We start from the raw sequence: 22,980 nt of genomic DNA on the forward strand, positions 1-22,980 counted from the left end.
ATTGGCATCTGGGATCCAGGGGTCAGCGTGCCAAGTGTCCTGAATGTATGGGACACACAATATGGCACTGCGTTACCCTAAATGCCAACAGCACCCCCACGGACAAACTCTGTGCCAGGCTGCCTTCACCATGATCTCCCTCTCACAAAAGGCCTTCCTGCCCCTGGGCCTTTGCACACACTGGTGATCTCTCTACCCAGTAGACTCTAGCCTACCTTCAAAGCCTGAAACCAAGGGGCCTTGCCCAAGCCTCCCCACAGAGCTAAAGGTCCTTGGATGTTTACTGACTCCACTGCCCTTTATACAGGCCACTCCCTGTCCTCAGCTTTAGTCATCAGTCCACTTCAATACATCGCTTTCTTAAATACATTTATTTAAAGAGGAAATTTTACCTCATTCTGTAAAGGAGAAACCAGGATCACTTGCTCTGATTAGGAGGTAACATAAAAATAGATAAAATGAAAGCAAAACAATGTTACTAAATTCTAGGTAGTTTCTGAGACTGAGGCCTCATCTCTCTGTTTAGAAGGGAGACTGACCTCTGAAATTTTCTCCTGGATGTAATCGCAGGGTTTGGGAGGGAACTGAGAAAGGATTTTTCTTTTTCCCCACAGTGTGATTCAAGATGTGATCCAAGGTATGTAATGTTATGAGCTTATACCAAAGGCCAACAGGCTTGTCCCCTCAGGGCTATGTGCCGAAACTAGACTAATGGGACTTCTGGAAACACTAGCTGAGCACATGACACAGAGCTCAGATACGGTTGGGCCTTTGTGGCCTGGAATTTCTGAGGGTGATGTGGAGCTTGAAGTGGATCTGGAAAGATGAGCAGGAAGCAGTGTGGAGGAGAGCGGGGCAGAGGAAGTGGGGCAGAGGAAGTCTTTCATAAAGGCAGGCGAGAGGCTTGAAGCTCCAACCCGCTGGAGCAGTTTCCTGGCTGCAAATCCCTCTCAGGACATTGTGAGAAGCATTGCGGGTATTGCTGGGCATGGGACAATTTTCTGTAAATCACAGTTTATTCTAAAACACTAAGATTCTCATATTGTAATATTGAAAGTTTATTTTTTAAAATTCCCAAAATATTGTCTTGGATTTGGGCATTGTACAGTCAAGGTAACTTGATTTCAGCCCCCTAGACTGGGCTTCTGCCTTCATCCAAGAGAACTCCAATGGCTTCTGACATCAGAAGAAGCTCACAGTCAATTTATTTTCACCATTTTACTCGCCTGTCATGTTGCTGACTTGACTCCCAGACCCTCTATGGTTCCCTATTACCCGAAAAGTTCCAAAATCCTTGCAGGGTCATTCCCCTCTTTCTCTATTTTACCCTTCCAGCCTCTTGCACCATTCACTGGCTAGAACACCTTCCTCTGGTCCCTTTAGTCTGTGTGTCCCCAAAGTCTTCCCAGGATACTCGGTCCACTCCTCTTGGAAGGCTCTGCTCACATAACTCTCTTAGCTGTGATCTGCAAAACCAAGCTTTCCTCTGCCTCTTCTGAGCTACATCCATACCCAATGGTACCATGCCATTTTCCATTATAAACCATCTTATTATCTCTACAACTAGTTTTTAAGTTCTATGAGAACGAGGGCCATACTGCTCCTTTCATACTATCCCTCCCATGTGCCTAGCACAGCAATGAGCCCATAGAATAACTTCAATAAAGGTACGTCACACAATTGATCCCTCTACCATACCACCTAGGAAATACTTACTAATAGTAGATATCAAATCTTGAAACCTTTCCTTAGGAAAGAGTGGGTTTTCCAGTCCTCGGAAATACAGTTTTAAAACACCAGCGACTGAATTGATATCTCGTTCATTTTGGTCATCCACAAGGGGGTCTTCGCCTGAGAGGAGAGAGGAGATGATAATTCAGCTTGGTAAGGAGGCAGGAAATGTGCAGGTGGTGGGGGGGATGGCCTGGTGTAGCCTGAACTCGGGGAGACATAGATGGGCAGCCCCCTTGACAGAGCAAGTTTAGAGTTCAACCTGATGTTGAAAATGTTCAACTCGATGGAAATATTGTAAAAATAAAAAACTCAAATCACCCTTCACTCACGCTCATTAAACTACACTCATCTTTCCATATTTGCTTTCTCTCTTTACTCACATTTATTATTACTCAATGATTTGGGAGTATTTTGTAGGCATCACAAAATGCCATTGCTAAATACTTCAACACATTTCTCCTAAGAATAAGGATATTCTCCTACATAAGCACATAACATTGTTACACCTAAGAAAATTAACAATAGTTCAAAACACCGTCTCATATACAGCCCACATTCAAACATTCCCAATTGTCCGGTATTTCATAGAATTTTTTCAGAGGCTAAGATCTAATCAACATAATTCATTTGGTTGTTATGTTTCCTTAGTCTTTAGAATATAAAAGAGGCCCCAACGTTTTTTATTGTTTGGTTTTTTTATAATGTTGCCTCTTCTGAGGAGTCCAGGCCACTTGCCTTTTGGAATGCCTCCCACTCTGCATTTGTCAAGGTTTTCTCATGATTAGATTTAAGTTAAACATTTTGGGCAAGAATTGTACATTGGTGATGTTATGGACACTACACTGGATCCAGAGGCACGTAACGTCAGCCTGTCTTGGTGCTGGTGATATGAAGTTTGATCCATGGATAAAGGGGGTGACCTCCAGATCTCTGCACTGTAAAATCTATTTTCCCCTTTGCAATAGTAGGTGTTAAATATAAAATGTTTTTGAAAATAACAAGTGATCTATGCGTAAGTCATTGTGCTCAACATGTTTCACCCAGTGCTTTTAACCTCCAGTGATAAATTTTAGCCTAAATCAATTAATTTCCTGGGGTTACAAAATGATGAATTTCTAATCCTGTCATTCCTTCTGTATTTGTTAGCATTCTTCCATAAAGAAGAGGCTTCCCCATGCTCCCTTTAAATTATTATCATCATTATTATTATTTTTATCTAACATCTTTCTGGGATTGTTTTTGTAATTTTTAATTTAATGTGTTATAATCCATTATCATCACTATTCTTTGGGATGTTCAGATTATCCCCAATTTTGCCAGGGACAAATGTCCTTTATAGGTGACCTCCACTGAGCATACCCTTGCTTTCTGGCATAAAAGATGCTCATGCATCACTTTATACTTCCCCTGACCCAGTTCTGGAATCAAACATTTCTCCAAGGAGTTCTGTTTGCTTTTTGTAGGGAATGGCATTTAGAGACCAAGAACTAAGTTCCAGGTGTGCTCATTGGTACAGGAGTGCTATAAAGAGCTCCTAAACCTTTCAGGGGGTAGAGGGAGAATACATATTTTTTTTTTCATGAGTCCACACAGTTACTTCCAATTCATATTTAAGATTCAACATTTGCTTTATCTTCATTTATTTTATATTTGTATTTCACTTTGCTTAGTGAAAAATCATGGTTCTGAATCACATTAATAATGTACTTCTATATCTGCCTTATTCTACAATATACATAACATAGTTTTGAAATGTTAATAGCAATATCACCACTAACAATAAACCTCCTACATAAAATTTAAGATTTCTTTGCAGGGCTTTTGTTTTTGTTTTGGGGGCAAGGGGTTAGTCCTCAGAAAATATCCTGCTAGGGGCGCCTGGGTGGCTCAGTGGGTTGATGCCTCTGCCTTTGGCTCAGGTCATGATCCCGGGGTCCTGGGATTGAGCCCCGCACCAGGCTCTCTGCTCAGCCAGGAGCCTGCTTCCTCCTCTCTCTGCCTGCCTCTCTGCTTACTTGTGATCTCTCTCTGTCAAATAAATAAATAAAATCTTCAAAAAAATTAAAAAAAAATTAAGAAGAAAGAAAATATCCTGATAAATATGAGTGGTCAGAAGACAGAAAGAACATGAGTGGTTGCCTAGGGTGGGGGGCTGAGGTTTAGAGAGTCTCGTGAGTAACTACTCCTTGTGGGTACAAAGTGGGTACAAAGTTTCTTTTGCGGATGATGAAAAATTTCTGAAATTGGATTATGGTGATGTGCACAATTCTAGTATATTGTACACATACTAGAAACCACTGAACTGTATTATTTAAAAATGGGTGAGCTTTATGGTAAATAACTCAATAAAGCTGTTAAAAATATATGACCAGAGCACATTTTCAAAAGTTACTCTCTTTGTGATGATCAATTTGATACATAGCTTGTTTCTATTTCTGTTTAATTTTAGGGACTGATTTTTTTTAATACCTTATTTATTTATTTGACAGACAAAGATCACAGAGGCAGTAGGCAGAGAGGCAGGCAGAGAGAGGAGGAAGCAGGCTCTCGAGCAGAGAGCCCAATGTGGGGCTCGATTCCAGGACCCCGGAGTCATGACCTGAGCCAAAGGCAGAGGCTTTAACCCACTGAGCCACGCAGGTGCTCCCGGGACTGACTTTTTTTTCAAGAACTCCTTTCTTAAAAATTTTGCAGTTTTAAAAATATAAAGCAGTTACATTGTCCAAAAGTCAAAACTAGATAAAAAATTACATCCAGACAAGTCCTACTCTTCTCCTTTCCCTTTCCCACCTTACATTTAACCATTTTCATCAACTTCTGGTTTGCCCTGTGTTTTCTTCTCCCACAATAAGCAAATATATATATATATGAGAATTTTTATTTCCCTCTATTTTTTTTTACAGAAAATGTAAGTAGTATATAATACTGCAACATATTGCTTCTTTACTTCACAATAAATACTAGAAATCCCTCCATATCAGTTCTTAGAGATCTCCCTCATGCTTTTTTTTTTTTTTTAATGGTTACAAAATACTCTATTTCACTGGTCCACCATGACTTAACCATGGTTAAGTCTATGGATTGAATTCATCTATGAATTGACATGTGACTTCTTTCCAATCTTTAGCTCTTACAAATATTGCCACAACAAATAATCCTGTGTGTGTGTTTTATATTTGTGGAGGTGCATCTCTGGTCAGGTCTTAGAAGTGAGACTGTGGGTCAAAGGGTACATTTCATTCGACAGAGCCAAATTCTGTCCTACTGGGGCGGCGGCGCCATTCTACACTCCTACTGGCAACACAGGAGAATGGTTTTTTCCCACAGCCATGACCATAGAATGCTGTCAATCTTTCTATCTTTCCCCCCATTGGACAGGGAAAATGATACCTCATCCTGGGCTGTTCAGCTCGATCCCTCTAAGTTTCCCGTGGAGGAGGTGAAAGGAGACACAGAGCAATCCATCCACCCCCTCTCTGAAGGTGCTGACAGATGTCTGCACAACGAGCTTTTCCTCCTTCTCCCAGAACAGCCCACAGAATGTTCTAAGACTGGCAAGCAGCGAAGAGCAGAGCTGGAAATTCATACTTGGATCTCTTTACTCCACCTCCGTAGGAAAAGAACGCCTGTCATTGCCAGGGCCTCTGCTAGCCCCAACACGCTTCATTGCAAATGAGAGAGGGCCCCCACCCCCCACTTGTTCCTGAACCAGGTGTTGTGGCTTACAGAGCATGAACCAGAGCTCATGCTCCCACCTGCCCTCTTTGGCTGAGCACCCCCACTCCATGCCCAGCCTGAATGACGGTATGTGGCTGCCAGACACCGACGTTCCATAGCCCAACCTCTCAGATACCCCCAGAGAACAGGAGAATTCCTTGTGAGGAAAGACGAGAGAAAACATAAAAAAGCACTGCCTATACTGATATAGCACTTCTCAAGTGAGAAGCACATTCGCACACATGATCTCCCTTAATCTTCCCAAGAGCATTGCCTGGCACTGAGGAAGGTGTGGTTCCAATACCACCGTTCTCTCCAGTGAGAAAACTGAGGCCCAACAAGCAAAACAAGTTGGCCACATTCACTGTCAAAACAGACACCAGCAGCTCCCAGGGCTCATAATGCCTGGGAGATATTCTTCTTTTTACCAGTGTCTGTCTGTCTGCTTCCATGCCTCTCTTCCACCTTCCTTCCTTTAGAGTAGAATCCCAACCTTTTCTTTTTGTTTCTCAAGAAAAAAGTTTCTCTGAATGCTCCACACATAAAACAAAGCTGTCTTAGTTGAGCTGGGAGGAGAGGTCCATACCTCCCCGCAAGCCCCCTCTCTGTTCCTATAGTACCTCTTGAAGCCCCTCTGAAGGACCAGAAAAGTTCAAAACCTTTGGACTGCAATTAGCTATTTCTCTATGTATTAGCCCATATGACCTTTGGGTTCTCATGATTCAAAAGCACATGATTCAAAAGCACGATCCACATATGGACTTTATATATACACATATATACTACCTATGTATGCATGCGCGTGCTTGTGTGTACACACATGCGCGCGCACACGCACACACACCATTTGATCTTGCTTTTCCACCCTGAAGGCACTTAGTCCATGAAAGGAACCATCCAAATATTCCAAATATTCTCTCCACCTAGCCCAAGACTTTGGCTCTCTGCAGGGCAAGTCAATTTTGGTTCCAGAAACAACCAGATTCCAGACCTCAGGATGAGGAGGACAGTTTGTGGGAATGGTGGTGGCTTTCTCCAGGAGAAAGCTAAACTCTAGGCAAGTCTGAGAGAAAGCTGTATTCACACTGGGCTGCTACCTTCCTGGGGGAGGAGGGATTGTTACCCAGCAGCCCTGCCTGCAGTGCCCTCTTAGCCAGGTCACCGGGCACTGCGGGAGACTTGACAGCAGGGCTGTCGGTGCAGAGTGTGAACACAGTGTATGCTCACAGGCTCTCAGGAAACCTGCCACCAGATGGGGTACATGGCAGGAAGTTCACAGGTGGCCTCTCATACAAGGACAGTTATTTCTGTGGCCACAGGTTCTCCTAAGCCCCATCTTTGGCTCCTCAACAGGACAGCTCCTCCCGGCGTCTCCCTTTTACACTCCTCTCCCTGGGACAGGATTTAGATTTCTGAAGGGCCAGGGCGAGAATGTGTGAGACCCCACATGCCATGACTTCAGCCTCAGATCCAAACCCTATCTTGATCTGCACAGGTGAGAGGCCATTAACTCCCCTTCCAGTCACCTTCCACATAAGGAAAGCCTCCTGGCAGCTCTCTCATTGTTGCATACAAAGGGGACAGCGGATAGGTCTGTGGGGAGGAAAAAAAAGAGTTTTCCCAGGAAAACTGGCCTGAGAGACAACAGCAAAGCATGGCTCTCTCCATGGCAGGGCTACTGATTTCCTATCCTCCTGTGGGGTTTTGCCTTTGTTTTGCCAGACTGCAGAAAGAGCTCAAAACTTGCATGATGAGCTTAAGGCTTACTGACAGCAAAAAAAATCATATCATTATCATTTCCGCCTCAACTAAAACCCTGGCTGGCTCATGTCAGAAGAAAAAGAAAGTGGGTTTAGGGATAATAAGTCAAGAATGAATTTCCTACATGTTGTAATTTTTCAGAACCTTAAAGAAAACGGATCTGTGCTCCTTTCAACAGCCTCATACAAGAAATATAGGCAAGGGGCGCCTGGGTGGCTCAGTGGGTTAAAGCCTCTGCCTTCCGCTCAGGTCCTCAGGTCATGATCCCAGGGTCCTGGGATCAAGCCCCGCATTGGGCTCTCTGTTCCGAAGACAGCCTGCTTCCTCCTCTCTCTCTGCCTACTTGTGATCTCTGTCTTTCAAATAAATAAATAAAATCTTAAAAAAGAAAGAAAGAAAGAAATGTAGGCAAGAAGTTCACCCAAGAGAGAAGGAAGGGGCCAAGGAATAGAAAGACCCAAATCTCCTTGAACAAATGGGACAGGGTAGGCACCCTGCAAGGACTGAGGGACTTACCTTTTAACAAATAAAAGGAAGAAAGGAAAAATGCACAATGCACTGGTTTAAAAAGAAAATTCAGTCACAAGTTAGAGTGTGTGGGATGGAAGAGTGGGTGAGGAGAGAAATACTGAGCATCCCTAGCCTCGGTCACCTGGTTGCCCAGGGCGGAGAAATGCAGTAGGGGTGTGGGAAGCTACCAGTTTCAGGTGAGGTGGGAGGTGACCCTGAGGGTTAGCTGAGTAAGGAGCCAAACCCAGGGCACTTGGTTGGTGAACTTCAAGAAGCAGAAAAAGTAACCGGGAAATCTGGGTAGCAGCGAGCCCACAGAAGCCAGGAATGGATTTTTCTAAAAAAGACATACCAGGAGCGGTTTGTTTGTTTTTGTTTGTTTTTAGAATAAGCCACAGTTCACCACAGGTTCAGGCAGAGCAGAAAGATATGGCTGCTGCAAACATGAGATTCATTCTGGAATGAGGGAGAGAGGGAGGGGGTGAGCCAATTTGCATACTTGAGACAAGGAAAAAGCAGAAAACATTTTTGCTGCTGAGACTTGGGTCAGGTGATCTCTACCCAGTGGGGCTCTGCGCAGCGGGGCTCTGCCCAAAGTGATCCAAGGCCTATTTGGAGCAGGCACCCAAGCAAGGGACAGAAGGCAATGATCTCAGAAAATCACATTCAAGAAGAAAAGAAAGCGGTGCTCTTGGGGCAGGATTAGTGCCAGGCTGCCTGGTATCAGAAAGTTACTCACAGAACCTAGGGAAATAGGGAAATTCGAGGCAGGGGCAATTGCCAGGCTGGAGGCCCTGTGCAGTGAATTTACCCATGAGATTTAAGGAATTCTGTAATGCAATGAGACCAAGAAGATGGAACCAACAAAGATTCCAGACCCGGTTCTGTTCATTTACAATGAACACAGGGCAGCAGGGGTGCTACGGAGTTGGGAGAAATGAAGAAACAAAACTTTGGTTTGGGCTGTCCAGTGTTGTCAAGAGAAGCGCAGAGGATAATGACTAATACTTCCATCAGGGAGGCTGATGGGAGATGCCTCTTGCTTCCAGGCCTTTGCATATGCTATTTCCTTAGCCTGGAATGACCGTTCCCTACTTTTTCTGGTTCTTACTCCTTAAGCCTCAGCTTGGGCATTTCCTTTTCTATTCAAGAAGACTCCTCTGGGTTTACTACTCCTCCCCACCCCAACCAAGCTGGGCTAGGGGTTCCCATACCACCTAGTACTTACTCCATTGACTGCTTAAACTGGCTCCCTACTAGTCATGACTATCTTTTGCTCCTGTTGTATTTCTAGGCTCTGGCACAGTAAGGGCCCAGTGAATGCATGCTTGTTGGGATGGCAATAAACTCATAAGGAGGAGCTTGTAGCAGGGGAATTCTGGGGCTCCCTGGTTCTCAGCGCCCAAGATCCCTCAGCTCCTCTTGCTCCTTCGGCAAGATCCTGGAGCAGACTCTAAAACAGAAGCTCCACAGGACATTAGGAGGCCATCAAGCACCACATCCAGTCAAATCCTGCGTTCCGAACCCGAACTCTGCACCTACCTCTCTCAAAGGTTCAAAGCCAGAGTGCCAAGGGCCACAGAGGTCTGTGCTGGGGGCCATGGCACTGACTGCCTGAGGCTCACAGAGTGCTTCCTCCACTCCAGGCCACAGATAGAACTGTGGGGAACAGTGAAGGGATGAGTTTGCTCAGGAGGCACCCTCTCCAGAGGAAGCTGGATAATAAGTAGGGAGACTTCCAGGGCTAGAACTAGGGGAGAGGCCTGCTCGGAGCACAGCCAACAGGGACAAACCAAATACCTTCCAAAACTATTAGGAAGATTATGTAGAAGGAGGGGTAAGAACATGCTTTGTAAATTGGGATATGATATATTACAGGAAAATGGGTTCAGATTGGGGTCCTCAATTTTTTTTTTTTTTTTTGGCCAAGATTTTACATTAAAAAAAAGTTAAGATATTCTAAAAGTCACTCAGTATTATCTGTATTCTTCCAACTTTTCTTTTAAAAGCAGTAGCCTTTTTGATTCACATTATGATTTCACATGTTTTCCCTCTTTCCCAGCAACTACTGTACAGTTGCTAGAGAGAGTTGTGCTGGTAAATGTTTCACAGCCAACTCTTTAGACGGAAAAAGACGAAAGATCTTTGGCATTTGCCAATTTCTGCAGTGTAAATACTCCTGCCTTGGCTGGTTTCAAGCTACCAAGGGGAAAGCACCGAATGCAGCCGGAAAGAGATATCGATACGAGCCAGCCCCAGCACATTGCTGGCTCTGAGACACACATCAACACCCGTCCTGGCTTCCTCTAGACACAAGCTTGAGATGGTGACTCTGCACCTACCTCTCTCAAAGGAATTTTTTATGTCATTGACTTCAACCTGAGATCCTGGAACTCGGAAGATCCCTTGTTGTTGGAGTCCTAAAAGAAACAAACAAACAGAAAATGCCATGATGCCTTGAGCGCATCAGACTGCTGGGCACACATGATTCTCCCCGTTGCTTGTCTCTTTCTCCTACCACTCTTCACAAGGGTCTTTCCCAGTAAAGATCTCCTGAGAGAAGCCCAAAAGTAGCCTTTGCAATTAACTTCATCTGGCCAAAATACTCTGCACCATCCTGCTTCATGTGTCTGTGATCTCTTGTTGGGGTTTGAAGGAAAAGGCCATAAGAGGTTGATATCAACACTGGACCAGTGAATAACAACTTCCAGTCTAGCCGAGGTGCACTTTGCTTATCAAGTACGCCAGGGACACTGGCACCAAGGAGCTTGGCCTGAGTTTACAAATGCCATTTCAATGTAACAGCCACAGAGATTCTGAACAAGAATGACCAATATCATTCACTTGACCATTCCCACCCTCTGCCTATTCAGACATCTTCTTCCTTCCAGGAAAAGCTGGAGTCTAGAGTGCATGCTGGCCTGGGACCAAGGAGCTTGGGGGACATTAAATTATCAAAGAAAAGGAATCTTTTTCTTATGTGCTTCTGCAAGGCCATAACAAGGGGGCCACCCCAACAGCTGATATAAAGTAACAATGCGGATCGGAATCTATGGGGCTGAACAGTAACCTATAGAATTGAAGGAATTAAAGGGCCTCTTTCATCTTGAATGGGAATTCGTGGGGTGACTGTGATCTTCACCCTCACATTTAGTTTTTCTATATAAAACAACCCTTCACATTAAAATTTAGGAAAGTGTTTACTTCTAAATGGCAGGCTTTAGTCCAAGTTTGGTTTGTACATAGTACGTGCTCAATAAAAACATGTTTCTGTCTTTCCTAACCAATCTTGAATCTCTACCTCCTGTGTCTTATATCCCACCACCCCCAACATATTCCCATTCAGTCACACTTGTCTTCCTTCTCATATTAGACCTTTATACCTGCTGGGCACAGCTGGCTGCTTCTACTCAAATATTAGCCCCTCAGAGACGTCTCTACTTACCATCTTAGCCAAACACAGCCCTGCTACCCTTTAGCCATTCTCTATCCCCTTTTCATTAGTTCCTTGGCATTATCACTACCTGAAATTATATGATTTCTTTATCTGCTTATTTCCTTGCCCTTCTAATTGGTAATGTAAGCTACTTAGGGCCAGCACCTTACCTGTCTTATTCATGCCTATATACCCACTGTCAGAACAGTGCTTGCTCTGAACTCTGAAAATCAATTTTTAGAGGAGCAAATGAATGAATAGATGGAAGCCCAAGGGCAGCGCTGGCGACACCATGGTTAGCACATCCCAGACATTCTAATTCCTTTCTGGAACTGACTAGAGCCAGTTAACTGACCATTCACTGCCCAGCTACCTTCAGTGCTCAAAACACAGACCCCTGAGGTGGGGTGGGAGGCATGAAGGAACTGAAACGGTTCTCCTACACATGCCCTCCTTGATCCTTCGTTTTCCTAGTTCCTCGGTCTTCTCACGGACACCTTTGTCCCCAGACACACAAGGCTCAAAAAGGCACTCAGCACAGCACCTGTGCTAAGAAGCGCTTTCTCTCTAGGAAGCAGGGCAGTAATGGGAAATCCTCTGAGACGGGTTAAAACCTCATTTCCTATGAGGACAGCCCTGCACCTGCTCTGGAGAGAGCAGAGAATACACCCCGGGACTGCGCTTACCGTATAAATTGATGTACCGAATGCAGCTCTCGACTACAAGCGGGATAGCTTGTCCTGAGTCCTGAAGAGAAACAGTCGTGAGTTGTACTGGGCTCGGCAGCCACCACAGGGAAAAAGACACTGCAAACACAGATTATGAACTCAAGCCAGAATATTAGTACCATCGGATTAGTTGGAAAATAAGCAAAGAGCTGCTAATCCTCAAGTCTCCACAAACAGTTAAAACAGAAGGTCTTCAGTTAGGTGCAGAAAAAGGCATAGCTATGATAATTGGAAAGAAATGCTCTGTCTTCTTACTTAGCTGGGAAGAAATCAGGGCTCAGAAGGCTTGGCAGGCACATCTGGGAAGGGGAGGGAACCCATTGCTCGGAGAGGGCTGGAGTTCGCTCTTGAAGAGTGCTTCGCCTTCCCCTCCACGTTGTCCCACTCAACCCTATGCTCCCAGTGCTCAAGGATAAAAAGGCAGGATTGAGACCTCCTTCTAGCACTGTGGTACCTGATGCTTGAAATAAGAGGAACGCACTAAGGGAAGCAAGGATGGCCCCCAAGGGTCCTTTTGAGCTCTGAGAAAGGAAGGTCAGGTCTACTCCTGAGGTTACAACCTAAACATCCAGATGGATACTTTTTTCAACAATAAAGGTGTTATAAGGAGAAGTTCTAGAAACAGCTAACGTCAGCCACTGACCACTGAGTGGCCAACCTTAGTCAAAAAGGCTGAATAAGACACAGCTCTAAACTTACGCAGGGCAGGGGGTATGAATATATTTTCAATTGCATCTTCCTAGACGGGCCCACAACCACAAAGAGCTGGGCAACGGGTAGTTTTCTCTCGGATTCCATAATTGGTTGATCGCTCTATTATTCCAAATCACTTGAAGAGCACAAAAATTTTTTTAAACTTTCTGTAAAAGGGGCCAAATTAAATTACTAATCTCCTCAGGTGAGGAAACAAGGCACTTGTAAAATGTTCATGTAAGAGACAGAAAAACCCCACGAATTTCGATGCCTTTGTGGCTCCTCCACACCCCACCTGTGAAGCCTCTCCTTAGTTAACAACAGTCAGGGAGAGGATAAAATGGACCCTGTGGCTATATGCAAGGTGGGCCCTGCTCTAGAAGTCAGTACTAAAGACAGGTTCCATCCAGTTGAACGGGGCTAACGGACCTTTCTAGTAAATACCTGGTTCCTGGTTCGAGCATTTCTTCTTCCTCTGATAACAAAAAATAAACAGGCAGCAGAGCAGGAGAAAAAGAAAAGATTACGCAGGAGTAAGATCAGTTAGAGTAAGCAGATCCTTCAGAGTCCGTGAACGCGGAAATGCAATGGCAGCCAGCAACGGTCCTGGGGTGACGGCCAACCAGCCTGCCGGTGGGGAGGGCTGCCCCTGCACCTCAGGGCCTCGTAGGGGCTCTGCGCCCTGCCCCCAGCCAGCCTGCCGGGTGCCTGCCTTGGACACCGGGTGGCAAAGGGGCCTCTATCAGTCGTTGGCAAGCACAGGGATGGTGTGTACGGAGCCTCTTCCTTATCCCACCTTTAGCTTCTCCTCAACACAGGGGCTGTCCACTCACCAATGGGCAAGGGCCCACCTAAGACACCTAAGGTAAGCCCAGCTGCCCACAAGAAGGAGGGACACACACCTTCAGGCATCTACTGTAACACTGGCCCTGCAAGTCAATTCGGGAAACCTCATTTCACCAAGTGAATTTCACCAAGATTGTGTTTATGAGGTGTCCTCTGGCTACAACCTGACAGGATTCCACCTGATTCCAACTTCAAACAGCTTCCATGGTTTCTGACCAAATGCCCCAGGTAGCTTTCCTGGGTGCTCATTGGCTTTGCTCTCCTTCTTACTCCCTGACCCTCACAGTGGCACTGAGAATACCTCAGGGAACCCCAAAGCAGAGAAAAGCCTGGGTGGGGGGGACGGCAGGAGGGGGTCAAAATGCTTTTATGGTCTTGTAGGTAGAACTGGAGCCTTTACTGTCACAAAGCCACCCATTTTCAGGCGAGCTCCATGGATTCTTTCTTCCGTATGTGCAGCAGGCCAGGTTCTCGGGTGTGAGCTTTATTTCATTTGGGCTCCTTGAGAGGCTGACCTGAGAAAGCGGAGGTGGCACACCTTTTGGCCGGTGTCACCTGTCCAGTCCCCAGCATCTCCATAAGTGGAACTAAATGTTGGCTAAACCTACCTGATTCCTAGAACTGAGCAAACAGCCTGTCAGGTGGGACTCTATGAGCAATGTCCTAAAAGCTTGTGACCACAGTGATGACCAGCATTTCCATAGTGCTTACTCTGGGCCAGGAGTGCTCTGGAAACACGCACAGATTAGTTCATTTGATCTTGTCATACAGTTATGAGGTAGGTAATCAATAGAAAGAAGGTGGGGAGTCTCCCTTCCAAAATTGATAATAAAATTTAAATGGGCCTCAAAATTTATAAAATTGGGTTTCCTTCTGTCTGAGAGGGAGAAAAAAATTGAAGGATTTTGTAAAGGGCCAATTCCAATGATCCCAAAAATCTATCGATGTATTAGTCATTCTTAACTTGGGGATGCTGCCTTGTCCCACGATACCCTCATCATCACAAAGTTCCAGCAATGTCCTTTTACTGAAAAACGTCTCACAGGTTTGGCACTTCAAAGCCGGGCATTCTTCGTTGGTGCAGTTTTCTCCCAGAGAGCACATGAATCATAAGAGAAAATTAAATTCTATTCAAAAGGTTGAAGGGCTGAATATATTAAAACTGCCTTTTCATTCTCTGAAAGCTAATCGTCCTTGAGGGTAAGCCCCTGCTGCCTGCGAGTCTGTCTCTGCACCGCCCCCAGCCCCCAGAGCCGGCACATGGAAGCGTTTGCTACCTGCCTGACCGTATGTGGTAAATGCATAGTGTGACTATGAAGAAATGCAATCGTGTTAAACAAATATACATTTTTTTTAGTCACATGAGTGTGTTTATTCTTTGAACTAGTCCCTCAAGGACTTATTCCACCACATGACCCACGCTAAGTGGCTTTTCAGAGCCAGACACCCAGCCCTACTCTAGCCCATGCCTCTTGCCATTCTGTGCCTTCAGCGGCGTTGCAAAGCAGAATTGAATAACACTTTTCCTTCCAATGGCCAGACTGTCCATTCTAATATGAAATTTTGGCACCACCGACCAAGGCCCTGCTACAGGCTCCAAAGAAAACTGAACAATGGCACCAAAGATGATGTAGTTAGAGTAAGAATGTGGCTTCCCAAGGTGACTACCTCCTCCAAGAGGCAAACATGTGGCTGAAGTTCTGATGTATTTATCACGAGGGATGGAGTCAGATGGTCTGACAGTCACACATTTTATGTAGCAGCTCTCTATTAAAAGACTATTACATTAAACAGAAGACCTAATTCTCGTGTCCTGTTGGATAAGAGTCAGTTCCTTCCAAGTGCCCGGACTGGTCATCCATTTTCAAAGAGCTGAGCAAACTCGGGTAGGCATGCCTATCTCAGAGCTTTCATTCATTGTGGTCCTTCTTTCAGGGATTCCCACCCTGCTCCTCTCCACTTTGTCCCTACCCACCCGCTGGAAGCCTCGTGCACTCTAGGGGTCATGGCTCTTCATGCTCTGAGCTCTCGCAGCACTGGATTCCATTGGTCATTTACAGATGGCTCTTCCTGAATCACCTAATCTTTCAGCTTTCCATGCTGAAAACTTCCTGGGAGACACCATACACTCCCTGAGGGCACAGAGAATAGCTTATGTGTCCTTCAGTCCCATCCTGGCTATGGAGAGCAGCTTTTCCAAGGGCAAGGGTGAATGAGATGAAGTCTTGGTGGAGACAGGAGGGAAGATAAAGAAAGGTCTCTTGACCCATTTTCCCATGACTTATTAGATGGCAAACTGCTCACTCGGGCTTCCCTCCAAACAGTACCTCTTTCCTAATAGACCCAGCAGCAACCTTCTTTTGGGGATCTTCCATGTCTCTTTCCTCAGAGATAGCCTGAAGCAGCCCGTGCTCTTCCTAGACAGTCCCCATTGGTGCCCTACTGTTCCTCTGTCCCCTTTCCCTACTGTCCCTTCCCTAGAACTCAGCCCACAGGCAGAGACAGCTGTGGGACCCAGGCTGCTGGCTCTGCCTACCCAGTTCCATGTCTGCCTGCTGCACACACCCCCTTCCTCCCCCCGCTGAACTCCATCCTGGGAGTCCTGTGAAGAGCATGTCAAGACGGAGGACGGAGTACCTGAGCAGGGGCAGCCTCCATGGCTCCAAAATTATCAGCAAAGTCCGAGAACATTAACATTTCTCCTGACTGACACCAGTCTTCTTTTCTGCAGAAAGTCTCTTCACTGGATAATGGAGGGTTCTCAAATAACTGGCAGGGGTCCTTTCCCCTGCTCCCCCTAGCTCATGTTCCTCAAGCATCTCCCCCACCTGCTGCCCTTTTCAACTCTCTTGCCAGCTTCAGTTGCCTTGAGTCACTCGTTCTCTCTGGGATGCCTTGATCCTGTGCCCTTTGCCTCTACGAGGCAAGACAAAGACAAACTCACTGGGCTCAGACATTTTCATTTTTAATTTAGGATGTACGGGATGCATCTGGAATTCTAAAGGGATTACCTCAAGAAGCAAAACAAGGTTGGAGAGTTTTCTCTCAAAAATTTTATGTGTTTCCTTTCTCTGTATATTCTCAACCAAAAAAAAAAAAAAACACAGTTAACCACAGGGATTTTCTTTGTGTTTCTTCCAACTAACCACCTCTTGGGAGGCGTGGATGCGAAGCAAGGTAAGGTGGTTTCTCGAACTGTCCCTGGGGCTTGCTAGGACCGCAGTTCCTGAAGCAGGAGAGCATGGCTGGCAGGGGCTACAGTGGTGCTGGCATTTCAACCTTGCTTGGACTTCATGGGCTTCATCGGGATCTTAACCAGGGAAAGCACTTAGAATCAACTGGTCAGAGACAAAAGCAGCTCAGCTTGGAAGCCCTTATTAAAGATAAGAGTAAGCTGCTTTAGGAACTAGCTTGCCCCAGGGCCAGGCCCAGGGCATGAGTGAAAGTTCTGGTTGGTCAGGGCAGGGCTGTGGGCCAAAGGGAGGAGGTGGAGAAAGGCTGCCATTACATTGGGCGCATTCGCGGACTCCGTAGCTCCCCAGCAAGTACCTTAATAAACGCTTCCATACAGCCGTTAAATAGTTTATGGCTACACACTGAGAGAGGCCTAGGTTTCCTCATTTTCTGTGGTTTAGGGGGAAGACAGGGGGGCCTAGGGAAAACGGAACAAAAGAAAACAAGAAAGCAACGATTGCAAACATACAACTGGGAAAGACGCTCTTAAAACCCGTGACTGGAGGAGAACACAAAATGCAAATGGAAACCCTTGAACCCCAGCATATTGGTGTCCAATGCTCCATCTGAAGGCCTTTGGATGTTTAAGGGGATCTTAATTTACCCACAATGTTAGGCAGGAGCAACGCTCATATAACACAAATGTATTCTAGATCACAGGGGAGAAATAGTATGTAGCCAGGAAACCATTGTAACTCCAATCAGAGGCTGTCATCCCGTAAAGCTGACCAGATGGAGGAGGAACCAGGGGAGAGAGATGTAATCTGTAGCCTGAGAAAGCAAGAGACTTTCAATGATGATTGGAAGGGTTAATTTTCATTAATTTGGCTTAAATTCATCACCAAGTCTCAACTCCCAATGTACCAGGGCACTGATCTTTCTAATGCCTCTTGGCATTTCAAATGCATTTGACTAATCTTTATTGCATTGATCTAAGAGCCAGGCAATTATTACTCTCATTTTAGAGATGGAGAAACTGATGCCTGGAGGGAGGCTACAGCTTTTTTGGGGGTCCCAGGGTAACCCAGGGTAATGATTATATCCTGTGCTTTAGTCAAGTACACTTTTGATTAAAGCACTTTCAAATCCATTATCACACTTAACGTTAGCTCCACCCTGTTCAGAAAGCTCCATTTTACAGAGGCAGAAACCGAGACCTCAAGAGGGAAACTGGCAGAGCCAGACCCAAACTAAGGCCAGTCACAGAGCCTTAGGGCACTTGTTCATTTCCAGCCAAGGACTCATTCCATCCCATTAACCCTTGCCAGCAGAGGACCTGTTGGGTCAGGTTGAAAGTGTCTTGCTTTACTTTTGGATCTCCATTCCCTGTGCTCCACTCTTGGCTCCAGGGAGGGGAAACCATACCACAGTTCACCAGAAACAGTGAAACAGCCACAAACACCAGACCAGTTTCCAGAGTTGCTCACCATGCATATACCTGTGTTGGCTTATTTGCTCATCTTTCGCCACCCAAGTTGGCCTGACTCAATGCCACCAGCCTTCCAGGGCAAAGGGCTTTCTGAGGTTAGGAGGAGGGCCCCTAACTGAGAGAGGCAGTTCATTTTCAAATGCCTTGGTTCACAATTTGGGGAGCAACAATTGGGACCTAGCTTGGCACAGGTAATGTCCACACATGACAAGCAAAGACCTGGTCCCCCAAGTCTTGGTTGATTTCTGTGAATGGGCAAGAAATCTTATGGATTGTGGAGCCAATCGAGGTAAAAGAGATTCATGCTGCCCCTCTGCTCAGTGGCCTTATCGTGCCTGTCCTCTTCAGCGGCCCAGCCATCTAGGGAAACCTCCTGAGCTTCTCCTACATGTTTGAGTACTGAGCAAATGCTGCTAGCTCCAGGACATGCATGGGCAAAGACACAGCTGAATCCAAGTATCATGCCACCCAAACATTGGAACCAAAATAACAGCACAGACCAAAATTTTAAAAAGAAACAACAGGCAAGACTATTTTGAGCCCATTTTGGATCTATGTCAATTTGGTTAGCTAAGTCCATGTCATTTCTTTTTCATCAGTTACCAATTTTTTGAGGATGTGGGTACGTGGGGTGGTACTTCTTACAGTGGATCTGCTTTTGAGTTTCCAAATGCCGAAAGAGAGAGTTAAAAAACTGTGACTCGAGGCCACAGGCTTCAATCTTGGGATTAGGAATAACTCGAGGATAGCAACTGCACCACCTTGTTTCCCTAGTGTTCGGGGTTTCTATTTGTGAACATTCTCAGATGGTTTCCTCATCTCACACTGTAGGACACCCTTACAACAACCCTGTGAGGTAGGCAAGACTGATTAAATCCACTTGAAACTTAAAGAAAATTAGCCCGTGAGAGATGAAGAAACTTTCCAAGCGTCTCACAAATAAAATGTGATTGAAGCTAAGAATTGAATTCAGCTCTTCCTCTTCAAGATTCTGGTGTGAGTGTGAAATTGGGAAGTTCATTTTTATCTAGCAGTTGCTTTAAATTATCTATTAAACTCCCATGGCCAGCAAAAGTAGAGATTCTTAACGCAGGGGCTGGACACCCAGCCGGAGGGTTTTCTTAAAGTAAGTCTTATGGAGTTTTTTTCCTCCATAAGACTTTAAGACTTTCTCCATAAGACTTTCTCCAACAGGTTCCATCTGTTTATAAAATGGAATGAAGGGGGGGAAAGGATACTTTTCCCATTTCTCCCACCCAATCCAGAAAGCAAAGAACTGCTCAAATCACACTGGGATTTCTTTCTTTGTGTGATGTTCTGGGTACTGACCAGAAATCTCTGACAAGGAAACGTAGCTATCCCAACTTCGCATGACATCCAATTGATTTTGACTTACTGAAGTGCTGGGTGGGGCACAAAGTGGGGAGCAGGGGGGCAGCTCAGCCAAGGAAAGTGGGGCAGCCTAAGCCTTCCATCTCTTCTGCTGCTCAGTTGCAGAGCAAAAAGGAAAGAAAGAGAAAGGCAGGGAAAACAGGAATAGAGAAAGCCACGGAGAGGAAGAGAGAGAAACCAGAGACCAATGTCCCCTTTCTGCCTTTCAACCAAGATGAAAATTTACATACATTGGCAACATAAGAATTGGCCTCAAAATTATGCTGTGACCAAAAGAATGGTGACTAAAATGTTCCCTAGATAACCCCATAGATGTGGGTGTCGATATCCAAAATGGTGGCGATATTATAGTTCAGAGGCAGCCAGGCCCTTGGAAGCCGTGCATGGGTATGCATAAGGTTCCATCTGTTTAGACAAGAAATCTCATGTGTTTTCATCGCTAATCCCAACCACAGGGACGAGCCAACCTAGGTTAAGGAAGCCAGTCTATAGCTAGAAAAATCACAATCAAACCTTATGTTTGCATTTGCTGCCCCATCTATCATGCACTTTTCAAGTGCATTATTGCATCCAGACCACCATGTTACAGGGTTACAAACTAGCATTATTCTAAGATCAGGTTCTGAAAAGTGAGAAAAAAATGTACCGTGTTGCAGCCCATGTGCAAAAATTGATCTACGCAAGGCCAGCAGCAACTTGGCTGAGGAGACCTGCTCAAAGGATCATCCAAAATGACACTAACCTTGGGCAGGAAACCATGGAAGATACGGAGAGCCATAGCATAGAAACATCTCACCCAGGGCCTTTAGGATTAAATTAAAAACCACTTCAAGTTGGCAGCGCATTACACACAAATTTTAAATGAGTTTTGGAAGAAAGGGGAAGCTTTTAGTTTGCTAACAAAGTTACCTCTGACCTTGGCCAAAGGCCAGAGTACAGATGGCTGGGTTTGCAGTTTAGTGCAGTATGTCTAAGTGGGAGGTCTGCAGTCACAGCTTGCATTTCCCAGGCCCTAGGTCAAAGAGGGTGTGGAAGACTACATCTCAGATGGCTTTATTTAAAAGTGAAAAAACAAAACAAAAAAACCCCTCAACTTTTCTCTGAGTTAGACCCTGGGACCTGGCCAAGGGTTTGATTACAGATCTCTCCTGCAATCTGCTGGAACCATCTTCCTCTGCATGAGTTCTAGGAATTAGGAAGAAGTGAGGGATGGCTCAATTTGTCCCCCATCTGTTTTCCTATTTGCAGACTTTGGTGTAAAATGTGGCTTCTGTTGTTTGGGGACTATGACAACATCTTCTTGCCAGAGAATATAAATAAATAAATGAGTTTGTTCTTGGAAAGTATTTAGAAAGGGACCCTACACATCTGCTGACCCTTTGCTGGAAGGTCCTTGCCTGGCATTATGAATCACTCTGATATTCCCAGACTTCTGGGGCCCAGAGGAACAGCTGCACAGCTAAACTTCTGGGAAGCCCTCTCTCTCCTCATCCTGATCCCAGCAAAGTGAAAACCTCAGAGCTTTCCAAGCCTCTTCCCAGCCAACTCTCTTCCAGATGGACGGGAGGGAGTTGAGGGTTTATCTTCCCTTTTGCCAAGTAGAACAGCTTTCCAGGATTTTGGGCCACTGGCTCGATTAGTGTTGGGCAGTGGGGTAACTATTTGCTGGGAATTTGAAAGGAAAGAGATGGGTTCTAAGGAACAACCTGGTCAGCAAAAGTGTTGCTTAGAGATCGCAACACTCTGAAAGTAGATGAAAGGTCCACTCGCTGAAGGTCAACCCTTCAGCTACCACCTGATGAGTGGAAAGTGTTCACTGGCTCTGGTCTGCTCAGGGAAAAGCACAAAAGGTAATGTTGAGCAAGCTGGAGAGAAAGCAGAAGTTGCCCATTTGTTACTGTCTCAGCAAGGGACTCCCCCATCAGTCCATCCAAGTGCCCAGGAGGTGTGAAGCCAGAGTGTGGGCGGTAGGGGCATCTGTACGTGCTTGCGTGGCTATGCGCATGCATACGCCCAGACGTGTGCCATACGAGCCAAACCCAAAGACCTGGCAAATGGGGACCCCAGGCTGGGCCTTCTGCCTGGGGAAGGCAGTTTGCTCAGCAGCCAAAGAACAGATGGGGAGACAGGTCAACAGTTATCCCACAGCTTCTGGCCTCTACTGGTTGTCCTCAGCCACTATGCAATATATATTACTGTCCCACCAGATGGAGAGCGCCAACAGAACACACCCCACTTTTCCACAGCAGCTTGGGGAAGGCACCTTCCCCATTACAGGCCTGAAGGGGGCATGGCTTCACCAGCATGATGCTAGGACAAGCAGAACAGCCAGCCTCTCTCAGCACAGCCACACCATCCCCTCAAGACACTGGTGAAGAGCTATCCTGCTCTAAAAACAGCCCAGCTTCTCCAAGCTCTCAGCAGTATCTGCTTTCCCACCTTCCCACCTTCCCACGGCTCCTGCACTTCCCAGACCCTCCCGATCCCCATTTCAGGCAGCAGGTGCCAAAAAACAAGATCCCCCAGTCTTACCTGGTTGTGCCACATTCTGCTCTCTCTCCTGGAAAGAAAAGTATACACTGATGTTTAATTGTTTTTGTTTTTTTTAACCCGCAAACATTCATCTCTTTCTAAAAAGAACTTAATTATTTGGGAAATGGGAAACAAAATTTTGCCTAAGTAATGGTCTGCTGGAAAGAACTGAGTCTTATTAAATCCCCAGGGCCTCCTAGCTGTAAGGTTATGTTCACATAAATTTCATTGTGTATTGCTCACGTGGTTTTTGTTTTTTGTTTTGTTTTTTTTTTCAGTGATTTTCATACTGCAGCCTGCTGACCACTTGCATCAGAATCTTCTGGAGGGCCTTATTAAAACTGCAGATTTGGGGACTTTCCCATGGGCCTTCTGGATCAGAATCTCTGGGCTCAGACAGGAATCTGCATTTTAACAAGCACCCCAGGTGATCCCTTCTGTGCATGCTAAAACGTAAGAACTCAGGCACTTTTTATCAACAAAGGTTGGTTGATGAGGTGGCTGGATGGCTCAGCTGGTTAAGCATCTACCTTTGGCTCAGGTCATGTCCCTAGGGTCCTGGGACTGAGTCTCTCAGCAGGCTCCCTGCTCAGCAGGAAGTCTGCTTCTCCCTTTTCTGCTACCCCTCTGCTTGTTCTCTCTCTCACATGAATAAATAAAATCTTAAAAAAAAAAAAAAAAGTTGGTTGAGCACCTGTCATATATTTGGCCCTAAAGAGCAACAGATATAAGATACCTCTTGTTGTTCCTTAACCCAGCCACACCCTTACCCTGTCCCCTCCGTCTTCACTCTCAACTGAAGACCTTCTTGCTTCCTTCACTAGAGAAGAAAATCAGTAAGACAGGTCTTGATATGCTTCCGTAAGACTCACCCACCCACCTGTGCCTGCCCATTCACTCTCTACCTCCTCTCCTCTCCAGTATCCTGGAGAAGCATCCTGATTCTGTCAAGCCCAGACCTCATACTC

At 45.6% G+C, this 22,980-nt stretch overlaps 1 protein-coding gene across 6 annotated transcripts in view; it reads right to left on the reverse strand.

The window, feature by feature from the left end:
* SRGAP3 (SLIT-ROBO Rho GTPase activating protein 3) overlaps window positions 1–22,980 on the reverse strand; it is a 252,499-nt gene that overhangs the window by 27,654 nt on the left and 201,865 nt on the right. For 2 of the 6 annotated variants that reach the window (XM_004738433.3, XM_045063270.1), the window contains exons 11-16: window positions 22,013–22,040; window positions 19,485–19,571; window positions 13,024–13,054; window positions 11,845–11,905; window positions 10,065–10,142; window positions 1,717–1,851 (exon numbers count right to left, since the gene is read on the reverse strand). In XM_004738433.3, coding sequence (XP_004738490.1) covers window positions 1,717–1,851; window positions 10,065–10,142; window positions 11,845–11,905; window positions 13,024–13,054; window positions 19,485–19,571; window positions 22,013–22,040 — 420 coding nt within the window. Of the gene's footprint in view, window positions 1–1,716; window positions 1,852–10,064; window positions 10,143–11,844; window positions 11,906–13,023; window positions 13,055–16,974; window positions 17,078–19,484; window positions 19,572–22,012; window positions 22,041–22,980 lie in introns of those variants that run through there. The other 4 variants (XM_004738434.3, XM_045063271.1, XM_004738436.3 and 1 more) reach the window with 3 other exon arrangements.

This window comes from Mustela putorius, unplaced genomic scaffold (assembly GCF_011764305.1).
Source record: "Mustela putorius furo isolate JIRA1106 unplaced genomic scaffold, ASM1176430v1.1 tig00003850_pilon_pilon_pilon, whole genome shotgun sequence".
Taxonomy (NCBI): Eukaryota; Metazoa; Chordata; class Mammalia; order Carnivora; family Mustelidae; genus Mustela; species Mustela putorius.